General features: G+C 38.3%; 1 protein-coding gene across 7 annotated transcripts in view; it reads left to right on the forward strand.

Annotated features, from left to right (window-relative positions):
- Dgkb (diacylglycerol kinase beta) overlaps positions 1-12,670 on the forward strand; it is a 713,645-nt gene that overhangs the window by 420,199 nt on the left and 280,776 nt on the right. For all 7 annotated transcript variants that reach the window (XM_052738362.1, XM_052738366.1, XM_052738363.1 and 4 more), the window contains one exon: positions 10,832-10,896. In XM_052738362.1, coding sequence (XP_052594322.1) covers positions 10,832-10,896 — 65 coding nt within the window. The remainder of the gene's footprint in view (positions 1-10,831; positions 10,897-12,670) is intronic.

Consider the following 12,670-nt stretch of genomic DNA (forward strand, 5'->3'; position numbering starts at 1 on the left):
GCACTGTGAGTACAAGCAATAAGATCAACAATTAGTAAATGGTACTTCATGAAACTGAAAAATGTCTGCCTGGCAAAAGACACTGTCATCTGGACAAAGTGGGGGCCTACAGAATGGGAAAAGATTTTTAACAACTGCACATTGGATAGAGGGTTAACATCCACAATTATATAAAGAACTCGTACAACTGGATATCAAAAAAAACAAATAACTCAATTTAAAAAATGGGGTACAGAACTAAACAGAGAATACTCAAAAGAGGAAACTCAAATGACTGAGAAACACTTAAAGAAATGTTCAATATACTTAGCCATCAGGGAAATGCAAATCAAAACTATTTTTAGAGTTCATCTTACACCTGTCAGTACAGCTAAGATTAATAAAACAAGTGACAACTTATGCTGGCTAGAATGTAGAATAAGGGGAACACTCATCTATTGCTGCTAGGATTGCAAATTTGTACAGCCACTCTTGAAATCAGCATGGCAGTTCCTCGGGAAGATGGGAATCAATCTACCTCAGTGATTCAGCTATACTACTCTGGGACATAAACCCAAAAGATGCTTCATCCTACCGCAGAGACACTTGTTCAACCATGTTCGTCGCTGTCCCATTAATAATTTTGTATCTTTCTTAGATTTTTCCTCTCTTCGTTTATGTTCACTTCCTCTTGCTGTGGGATGGTCTTTCTGTACGCTGTGAAAATATGTGTTGTTACCATTGGTTAATAAAGAAGCTGCTATGGCCTATGGCATGGCAGAATAGAGCCAGGTGGGGAATCCAAGCAGAGATACAGGAAGAAGAAGGGGAGAGTCAGAGAGACAACTGAGTGCTCCCGGGGGAGCAAGATGTAATGGAACACAGATAATGCCACAAAACCACATGGCAATACATAGATAAATAGAAATGTGTTGAATTAAGTTATAATAACTAGTTAATGATAAACCTGAGCCATTGGCCAAACAGTTTGTAATTAATATTAGCCTCTGGGTAATTATTTTACAAGTGGCTGTGGGACCACAGATGGGAGAGATTCGTCCAAACCGTGGGGCTAGGCAGAACAGAGAAACTTCTGTCTATATCCTCCTCTCCTTCCTCCTTTGAAATCTTAAATTATTGATTATTGCCTACATCATGGTCATTCACAACCCAAGTGGAATGCTAATGGCCTTCCATGGTGTGGTGGCATATCTTTGCTGGCCAACATAACACACTTCGAAAAAGGCAACCTCAGCTAAAGAATTATCTCCATAAAATTGGCCTGTGGGAATGTCTGTGAGCCTTTTTCTTAATTTTTAATTGATGAAGGGGGTCCCAAACCACTGTGAGTAGTGCAGGTACTAGGCAGGTGGCTTAGATTGTCTAAGAAAGCTAGCTAAATAAGCTAAGGGGAGCAAGCCAGTAAGCAGAGTTCCTCCATGGTCTCTGCTTCAGATAGTGCCTTCAGAATTCTGTTGTGAACTCTTACCCTGACTTCCCTCTGTGACCAACTGTAATCTATTGGAACCTTTTTCTCCCCAAGTTGTTTTTGGTCATTGTGTTTATAATAGCAACTGAGAAATCAAACTATAGCACACAGAAGCTTAATTGCATTTATTTTGAAAACTGAGCATCATGATATGCATGACAATGTGACAGGTATTATCACAGGTCCACACCCTTAGTGTTTAAAACAAGTTTTATTTGCAGATTTAATGAAATTATATGACACGTTTGCAGCTATTACCAGACTAAATGATTCAATATTAACCAAATTCAGACATAAATGTAATTCATGGATCCATTATTTAGATGTGAACTGAAAAAGATACAACAATCTTTGAAGATCGATATGAAACATTGAAACACACATAAGTGATGGACTAAGGAAAGATAATTTCAAATACGTGGCATTGACCTGACATTTATTAAGTCAACATCTCAGGCAAGTGTTGTGATTATAAGATTTTAGCTATTTAAGTTCATCGATTTGTCTTTTGTTTTTCTTTTTTTTCTCATATATTATGTGCCAACCACAGGTTTCCATTGCTCCAGGTCTCCTAGTCCCTCCCTCCACTTTTTTCTCCCCCCAGATCTACACCTACTTAGTTTCCCTTCAAAACAAAGTAAGCTTTTCAGGGATGTCCACCAAACATGTTACAATAAGACCAGGCACGAACCTTCATATCAAGGCTGGATGAGGCAACCCAGTAGGAAGAAAAGGGTCCAAGAGCAGGCAAAAGAGTCAGGGACACCCCGATTCCCACTTTGGGGGTCTCCCAAGAACACTAAGCTAACAACCACAAGGTACATGCAAAGGACGCAGCTTGGACCCACCCAGGGTCCATGTTTGTCCCTTCAACCTGTGTGAGTCTCTATGTGCTACGCTTAATTGATTCTTGGGGCCATGTTCTCATGGTGTCCTCATCCTCTCTGGCTCCTACAATCCTTCCTTCCCCACTTCTGCAGGGATCACTTGACTCCACCTACTGTTTAGCTGTGAGTCTGTTCCCATTGGTTTTTGGATAAGGCCCCTCTGATTGACAATTGGGCTAGGAACTGACCTATGTATATAGGAGAATATCATTACCGATCATTTCATTGACTTTTTTATGTGTGTGCCAGTCCTGTTTGGTTCTATCCTGGGTCACTAGGCTCTCCTGCCTCTGGTTTCTGACCATCCAGGAAGTGTCAGGTATGGGTGCCCTCTCCTGGCATGGGCCTCAAGTTGGACCCATCCTTGGTTGGCTACTCCCACAAGTTCTGTGCCACCATTGCCCCAGTATATCTTGCACGCAGTACAAATTCTAGATTAAGGGTTTTCTGGCTGGGTTGATGTCCCAGTCCCACTGCTAAGAGTCTAGGAGCCTTGCCTGGTAATAGAAGATGGCCAGTTCAGACTCCATATCCACTATTACTAGAAGATTTTTTTTTTTTTTTACAATACAATTCAGTTCTACATATCAGCCATGGATTCCCTTGTTCTCCCCCCTCCCACCCCTCTCCCCTTCCCCCCAGCCCACCCCTCATTCCCACCTCCTCCAGGGCAAAGTCTCCCCCGAGGACTGAGATCAACCTGGTAGACTCAGTCCAGGCATGTCCAGTCCCCTCCTCCCAGGCCGAGCCAAGCGACCCCACATAAGCCCCAGGTTTCAAACAGCCAACTCATGCAATGAGCACAGGACCTGGTCCCACTGCCTGGATGCCTCCCAAACAGATCAAGCCAATCAACTGTCTCACCCATTCAGAGGGCCTGATCCAGTTGGGGGCCCCTCAGCCATTGGTTCATAGTTCATGTGTTTCCATTCATTTGGCTATTTGTCCCTGTGCTTTATCCAACCTTGGTCTCAACAATTCTCGCTCATATAAACCCTCCTCATTCTTGCTAATTGGACTCCCAGAGCTCCACCCAGGGCCTAGCCATGGATCTCTGCATCCAGATCCCTCAGTCATTGGATGGGGTTTCTAGCACGACAATTAGGGTGTTTGGCCATCCCATCACCAGAGTAGGTCAGTTCGGGCTGTCTCTCGACCATTGCCAGCAGTCTGTTGTGGGGGTATCTTTGTGGATTTCTGTGGGCCTCTCTAGCACTTTGCTTCTTCCTAGTCTCATGTGGTCTCCATTTACCATGGTCTCCTATTCCTTGTTCTCCCTCTCTGTTCTTGATCCAGCTGGGATCTCCCACTCGCCCAAACACTCTTTCCCTCGACTCTCGCCCTTCATTACCCCCACTCATGTCCAGGCTGTTCATGTAGATCTCTTCCATTTCTCCGTCATTGGGTGATCCCCTTGTCTTTCTTGGGGTCCTGTTTTCCAGGTAGCCTCACTGGTGATGTGAGTAGCAGTCCAGTCATCCTTGTTCCACATCTAATATCCTCCTATGAGTGAGTACATACCATGTTTGTCTTTCTGAGTCTGGGTTACCTCACTCAGGATGATTTTTTCTAGATCCATCCATTTGTCATTGTTTTTCTCTGCTGAGTAGTATTCCATTGTGTATATGTACCACATTTTATTTATCCATTCTTCAGTTGAAGGGCATCTAGGTTGTTTCCAGGTTTTGGCTATTACAAACAATGCTGATATGAACATAGCTGTTTTGCAGTAAGATCAACAGTTTAACCCTGTAGCTTGCATATCATCTCTCTGCTCCTGTTTCTTCTCTCAACAAACCAAAATTACTAATATTTGCCCTGTAAGATTGACACTAACACTGAATGCAATTATGCTAATACATTTCTTTAATTCTTTCTATAAAACTGCACTAAATACACAGGAAAGCTGTTATTATAGTGCTTAAACACATGTTAAAACACTACTATTCAAAGCATAATGTCACAGAAGGGACTCCAGTATCTATATCTGGTATTATTCTACTTCACTAAAGGCATCTGAATAGAGGACAATTAACCAAAAAATGTATAGACCCTGACCATTTCATAAATCTTGCCAGTATCTACTATATATCTTAAACATCAAATCTTGTGATATAATTCTTACTCTGTAGTTTATATCTTTCTTCTCCCAAAAACAGATTTTGCACATGGACTGGGGGTGGGTTGGGATGAGAATAGGAGGGATCAAGTGGGGAAAGGGAGAAGGGGAGGTATGGAGAGAGAGAGTACCTAGTTCTGTGAAAACTCTCTGGAATCTATGAGAATAACTCTAGCAAAATCTTCTAGTAATATGATTGAGCATTCCTTGGGTATATGCCCAAGAGTGGTATAGCTGGATCTAGGGGGAGATTGATTCCCAATTTTCTAAGAAAGTGCCATATTGATTTCCAAAGTGGTTGTACAAGCTTGCATTCCCACCAGCAGTGGAGGAGAGTTCCCCTAGCTCCACATCCTCTCCAGCATAAGGTGTCTTCAGTGTTTTTGATCTTAGCCATTCTGATAGGCGTTGTTTTGATTTGCATTTCCCTGATGATTAGAGATGTTGAGCAATTCCTTAAATGTCTTTCAGTCATTTGAGTTTCCTCTGTTGAGAATTCTCTGTTTAGTTCTATAGTCCATTTCTTAATTGGACTGTTGGGCATTTTGATGTCTAATTTCTTGAGTTCCTTATATATTCTGGATATCAGTCCTCTGTCAGATGTGGGGTTGGTGAAGACCTTTTCCCATTCTGTAGGCTGTTGCTTTGCCTTGTTGACCATATCGTTTGCTCTACAAAAGCTTCTCAGTTTCAAGAGGTCCCATTGATTGATTGTTTCTCTCAGTGTCTGTGTTACTGGTGTTATATTTATGTGATGGCTGCAAAAAGGTGATGTGTGGGCCTAACTGTAACAACATGGTCCTTCGTAATTTAAAGTTTATGTCAGGCTCTGGGCTGACTTTAATTTCCTTGCCAGGTCCATCAAAACTGTAAAATTACTAGACATTTTATTTTTTTCAGTAACAGGTATGGTCTGACAGTTTCTTTGCTACTGAAGCTCCAGTTTCTTTGCCAATGATATAATGATATACTCTTTCTTCCTCACATGAGGTCCTATAGAAAGAGATCTGCTGATCACATGATCAACTTTAATTAAAGCTATTATGGGCTGAAGAGATGGCTCAGGATTAAAGCAGTTGCTGCACAGATAAAAGATGGAGTTTGGCTCCCAAGATCTCATGTGTATGCCAGGTGGGTCTAGTAGCCTGCCTGTATTCATCCTTGGAAGGCATAGATAGAGATTCCCTGGATCCCGTATTGACAAACTCTGGGTTTCACTGAGAGACATGCCTCAAAGAATAGAGTGGAAGGGGGATTAAAGTAAGATTCACAATATTGAACAATGACTTCCTCATCACAAGCATACAGTTTATGTAAACATACACACACACACACACACACACACACACACACACACACACACACACACACGTAGAAAGAGAAAGGGGAACAAAAGAGAGCAAAGGGCTGAGGGGGAGAAATCATATACACACCTACACATGAGAAGAATTGCAAAGAACAAAAAAAGTTCCTATTACTCCTGCAGTCTCATAATCCTGCAGGACTATTCCTCTTACGTATTGAACATATAATACAACTAATCATTTGTATTGTGTTCTCCATACAATGTAGGCCTCCAAGTCCAGAAAGTCTTAATTAAAATGAGTATTCTGGAAGAAATTTAAGTTCATTCATTCAATAGAAACAAGTTAAGAATTCACAAAGTAAAAGAAAATTTGTATATGGCAAAGCATTTTGAACATTTAGGTCACATAATTATAGTTTAATATGTCGATAAATTATTATTTCTTCTACAAATTTATTTCAAAACTTGAGGCTAATTATTTGAAGAAATTGTTCCAGAAGTTTCTGGCAGTTCTAATACCATGTGTTTTGTGCAAGACGGAGCAATAGTGAGACTTAGCATTTACGGGCTCTTCTTGGCAGGCATCTCCAGCTTTGCTAAGGACAAGTGTTAGTTTCCAAGATCCTAACTCAGGCGTCCCAGTTTCCAGAGCTCTTCTGTGTGACATATATGTAAATCAGAGGGACTGTAATGAGATTATTTGGAATATAAAATAGATACTCCTATTCTAGCCCATGTTTTTAGGTATGGGTGTTCTATTTTGTAGTTGAAACTCAAAGTAATCAGTTGAAGATTTCTGATATATTAATTCATTTTAGATTTTGTTTTTTTCAACTTAGAAAATTTTCAGATGCCATGCAATAGCTTTTCTATTTCATTCATTTAAAGTTTTTTGTATATACTAAACATTTAGTGCACATAGTTTATACTTACTAATACTTTCACTATCTTAATAATAGTGTCAGTTCTTTCTCATGGATTTATACTGATGCTTGTCTACACATACAAAGATTTTCTGTTCTGCTACAGGGATTGAGCCATGGGTCCTCTGCTCCAAGTTTTATCTGTCCACCTCTGTATCTCTCCTACATTTTCCACCTTACTGCCCCCCTCCCCCGAGGAAGTGTCCTGTCTAGATGATATCTTAGTCATTTTTTCAATTTCTGTGATAAGACACCATGAATAAGGCAACTTATAGAAAAAAAAGGAGTTTATTATGGGCTTAGTTTCAGAAGGTGAGCCCACGGTCATAATGGCAGGGAGCCTGGCGACAGGTGTGGGGCTGGAGCAGTAGCTTGGCACACAACCACTCACAAGGCAGAGGGAAAGCGCAAAAACTGTGAACAGAATGGGCATTTCAAACCTCAAAGCCTACCTCTGGTGACACACGTCCTCCAACAAGGCCATACCCTCTAATCATTAACAGACAGTTCTAAACTGGACACCAATATTCAAGTAAACGAGCCTGTGGGGGCCATGCTCATTCAAACCGCCACAGACAACGTCATAGTTTCTTTGTTCCCTTGTTTCTAATTGAATTGACCAACTAAGTTCCACAGTAAAAGATATAAAAAGGGGAAGTTAAAATCAAAGTTCTTATATTCTTGGCTATCTCTTTGAAAAGTTGCCCTGGACTGGATGATTTTTCCTCTCATGGTCATAAATTCTATATAACTTCTGTACTAGATGTGGTAACCAAACCCTAACACTTTACCTATGGAGTTATGAGTAGCAAAAAGCCTCAGGTTACATACTCCAGTATCTTGTATACCTTATATGATTTTCCATAACCATCCTTACAAAGTGAACTTTTCACCAATTTCAGTGATGCAGCCACTCAGATTCAAGTGTATCCGCACTTTCAGTGGAGCGATACCAACTCTTCCCTTTCAGTTTATAGCAGTCCCTTTCCCAAAGGACTTGTCAGAATGGAAACAATGTAGGGAGATGAGGGAGTAAGTCAGGCTCTAGGTTACATATAATTCTTATCTCACACATAAGTGCCACTTTGTTCTGCAACATGGTCACAGAGAATCACATGGCTGTGACCAGCCTCACTGAACTGGTCCAAATTGTGGAAAAATTACAAAATTCAAAACAATGAAATGCTAATAATAGTCTGCAATCAGAAGTCCAAGGTCTTCTCTAAGTTAAGGCACTATTATTGTAACAATATATAAACAGAAATAACACCCGTAGAAGGGTATCAAGGGAGGAGTAGCTAAGACAGACATGGCTAGAAGCTGATTCATAGATTCAAATATAAAAATTCTTTCATTTAATAAGCACTTATATATGTGTAACTACATCTATCCAAAAATCACACTCAAATTACTGTTGAAATAAAACTGTGAAATGTAAATTTATTTTGTTTCAATGGAGTTGATATATTTAATTTTACTTCTTAAATTTAATTAACTTAAAATAAAACTTTTTATAAGTGAAGGAAATAATAAAATCAATTTAAAAGCCAGGAAATACATATTTGAAAATTATGCAACATTATAAGCATGTTTTAGCATCCAATTTACTTTCAAGGACATTCTAGCATGCTCATGAACCACATGAGCATCCTGACTAAATAAAATTTGCTCTGTGAAATAGCTTCATTAAATCACCATTATAACAGAGTGGATATATTTTCTTTAAACATAAGGAAGCCCTGACTCTGGATGCTAAACCAATTTGTTGAAAGGCACACGGCCTAGAACTCAAAACCTGATCTGAATTCAGGTTATCTATGCTAGAAATTGAAGTGAAGCTTCAAAAGTGGGTTTTGCTCCTTCAAAACTATATCACACAGAGGCAGAAAGGATAAAATAAAAATGCCACATTTGCATTTTCATATGTGATCTCTCATTAGAGAGTCTTAAGTGTCTCTAAAACAATGACTGCTGAGGAAGTTGGCAGCAGCTGGCAGTACTCCTTTAGGCCCCTTGGGGTAGAGCCAGAGGGACAGAGTCTAGCAAATTTGGGCTGAATTCTCATCCAAATGAACACCTGCTGTCATTGTCCAGTATCAATCCTGCACTTAACAAGGCCAGTTCTCTTTGTGGTGGAATCCATTCAGAGGGAAAAGGCCTGCCAGTGTTCCTCACTACTTTTTATTTCTCTCTCCTTTTACTAAGTGGTCAATTGCCTGAGTATCTTGGAGATAGAGATAATGCTAAGTTTATCTTTGGCTAGTTGGCATGATAATGTTCTACCCTAGGCATTTACTCAAACAAATTTCTGTCTAAGTATTCTTTGGTTTCCTTCCTTTCTTATTTCTCTTTCTCTACCAAGCTTAAATTGCTTTTCAAAGAAAAGATTTTTATTGCAAAAGTACATACTTGAAAGATAATCACACTACATGATTTGCAACTGGAAAAAACAAATAACTAAAGTAAAAATAAATTCAATGATATTCTTCCAATGGGCCAGAAGTGTTGGCCATCCACTCACTTATTCCTTGATTCCAATTATTTTGCTTTTGTGTAATTGTTTTCTGAATTTATGCAGTTGGTTGGTACTCCAAGGTCATTTTGCATTCAAGGGGGAATAAAGTTAAGACAAATGCTTTTTAAAAACAATTACTGATCAAAGAGCATACATACCACAGACAGCCCAGTTTAAATTTCCATATAACTTTGTAACACTGTTAGATAAATGCATGACCTAAAATGTTACTAAGACTAATTAATGAGCATTTATAAAAATTGCTACAAAATATGCAAACTTTAAGACCAAAAACTTGAGCGATGTTGTCCATGTTTCATTTTTGTTTCAAAATGACAAATTAGAAAAGCAATCCATGGAGAATGTTCTGAGTAATTTTTATTGCAAATGCTGTTTCTATGCTCATCTATCTACACTTTGTACCCTTTTTCTTGCAAAATAACTCAATTACTTGACAGTTGCTAGAGTGTAAACTGTATGTGAATAGCTGCAGCTTGCTCTGTCTTTCAGAGAGAGCTTCTCTGCCATCTGCAGCCCTGGTCCCTCTTGTTGGGCCTTGTGCTTTGTCATGCATGAGCAAACACATGAGCCTTTTCATTCATTCATTAGACTTTTCATCCTTGATTAGTGTTTTCAAGACTCTCTCAAATACACAACTTCTTTATTTCTTTTGTGTTAGTTTTCTTTTTCTTTTATCTTCACTCTGAAGCAAACTTTGAATTCAACCACAAAAGCTCCTTTCTATTAAGATGATTGGTAAATATATTAGTTTCTCATTTGAGTGATTCATTATGGGAAGCTGGAGAATGGGAAAATATCTCCTTACTTGGCATGATACAGCTAACTGTTTCCTATTGATTTAAATGGTATGACTCCAAACGCATGTGTCACAGCCCAGCACTAAGCTCACACATCGAGTGTGACTCTTGAATTAAAGAGAAACTCTGACTGGACTGCCAAAAAAAAGTGGCTCCCGTTAGGGTTCAGAACTGCCTGCTGTATCCAGCATCGGAGAGATGAGTTAGAATTGTCAACATTTCTCTGTGACCTTCTCTTTGTTGGTGTTCTCCGTTACAGGAGATGGGTCAGAAAGCTGTGTGTGCTATGAACAGTTATTAATTACACATCTGGGACATGCTGAGCAAACTCTGAAACCAGAGAGTGCATTGCATTATTAGGTCACCAGCCTCTCACTGTCTTTTTACCACAGTTAATCTCACAGGAGCAGCGACTTCTCTACTTCATCAGTTTCTCACTTAAGGCAATTTTTTTACTCTTATTTAGAAATACTTTAAACTACTCTTTGACCTCATGAAAAAATGTACCACTTTAAGAAGAATCTAAGCATATAACCAAAACTAGGAATTAAAAGATATATAAATTAAATAGAAATCAGTTTTATATATATATAAAACAAATGATAGTTTTGACATGTTTTTATAGTCATCCTTTCTTGGACTTCACATGGATTTTACATCTTTCACTAATTTTAGAATATCTTCTTGTCAATAGCATTGTAAAAACAGAATTGATGGAAAAGTCATGTTTATGAATTCGTGTTTCTAAAATATAATAAAATCACAACTATTCTCCTCCCCCATTTCTTCTTTTAGGATGCTTCCATTGCACACAGATTCCATATCATGAGAGAAAAGCACCCAGAGAAATTCAACAGCCGGTAAGGCAACAATTGATGGATTTTTAATTATGATTGCTGTTGGTAACTGTGTCCTTATAGAAGATCACTATAGAGTGTACACCCTTTATATGTAAGAACTGAATGAAGTTCACATTAAGATGAAAGTATAAATGAATGTGTTTTTCTTCTTTGGTTTTAATGGTGTTATAATGCAGAGTGCAGAGGGCACCATGTCTATTTCAATTTTCATGTGCTTTAAAGTAAGTATTTCAAGCATATGTTGGAAGTGAAAGTTAATAACACATAATACAAGCCATTGCATGGCTCAGTATGTGAGAGTGATCATCCTTCATCCACAGGAAAACATGGAGTTCTGATTTGATAACTTTGAGTGATCTTATTTCACAGGTATGTCAGGCCTACCCTTTGAACCACCATCCCACGTTAGCTTCAAGTAAATGCCAGTAAAAATTACCTTTCCAATAATAGCAATAGGATAAATGTAAACAGTGACCTTTGTCCTTGCCCAGGGAAGTAGGAAAAGCTTGGCTCCTTAGCTTTTATTTTTAGGGGGAAATAAGGCCTCTACCCTAGAAAAATGGGGAAAAGTAGTAAATCATCTTCTGTTCTTGTTGTCTTCATTTCCACCTGGTATTTCATAGTATGAGAAGACCATAATCTGTATGTCCAGTAGACATTATATGATTTTATATATTGGTATTCAAAGCCAAGGACTCTGTTCTCTGTATTGGCTAAGCTGATACTTAGCCATGAATACTGCATATAGTTTAGTAGATATGTGTGTCTATGCTAATTTCACCATATACTGGTACTTGACATAATTTTCTTACAAGTAAACAAATTTATAAAAATAAATGCTATAAAAATATATTTCTAAATTTAAGTCTTTCTAAGTTGTAGACTGGAAGGTCCAATTTATTGAATTATCTTAATAAAAACTATCTCATGATTAGTCATAGCCTCTCTAATTTTTTAATAGATTCATTTAAATATTTCTGTAAAACAAACACTTTTAATACCTCTGTTGCCTTGAGTTGTTTCTTAGACTACAAATAATAAATTGTAAGCTTATGACATGTTGTTTCTTCTGTCTTAGATCAGAAAGCACCTACTGTTGTCTGTGATAGTGATAGTTGCTTGCTTATCTGGTTTTGGTGATAAGGAAATACTAGCCTTGTAAATGAGTTGGTTCCTTCCACATTTAGAGGAGCAGTTTGAGGAGTATTGGTATGAGAACTTCTTGAAGTTTTAGAGGAATTTTGCAGTGCATCCGTATGGCCTTGGGAGTTCTTTCTGAGAAGTTTTATTACTGCCTCAATCTTGTTGCTTATTATGGATCTCTTTGAGTATTTATATCCCTTTGATTCAATTTTGGGAAGTTATATGTGTCTGGGAATTTATTCATTTCTTCTGTTTTTTTTTTAAATTTTGAATATAAGTGTTCAAAGTTTCTTATACTTAAAAGATCTAAACGACTCTGTCAGAAAACTTAGATCTAATAAAACAGCAGAATACAAAACCAACATACAGAAATCTACAGCTCTTTATATACTGATGACAAGAAATCAAAGAGGAGAATAACATTCATAGTGGCTTCAAAATGAGTCAATAAATACCTAGGAAAAACCTTAACTGATGACTCAAATGTCTTCTAGATGCTGGAGAGAGACCACTAGATGGTGAAATGAACTCCCACATCCATGGGTTGGAAAAAATAAATATTTTTAAAAATATCTATACTACCAAAAATGATATACAGATTAAGTGCAGTCTCCATCAAAATTCCAAGACT

The sequence above is a fragment of the Peromyscus californicus genome, unplaced genomic scaffold, assembly GCF_007827085.1.
Source record: "Peromyscus californicus insignis strain IS unplaced genomic scaffold, ASM782708v3 Scaffold_15__1_contigs__length_86483966, whole genome shotgun sequence".
Classification (NCBI taxonomy): Eukaryota; Metazoa; Chordata; class Mammalia; order Rodentia; family Cricetidae; genus Peromyscus; species Peromyscus californicus.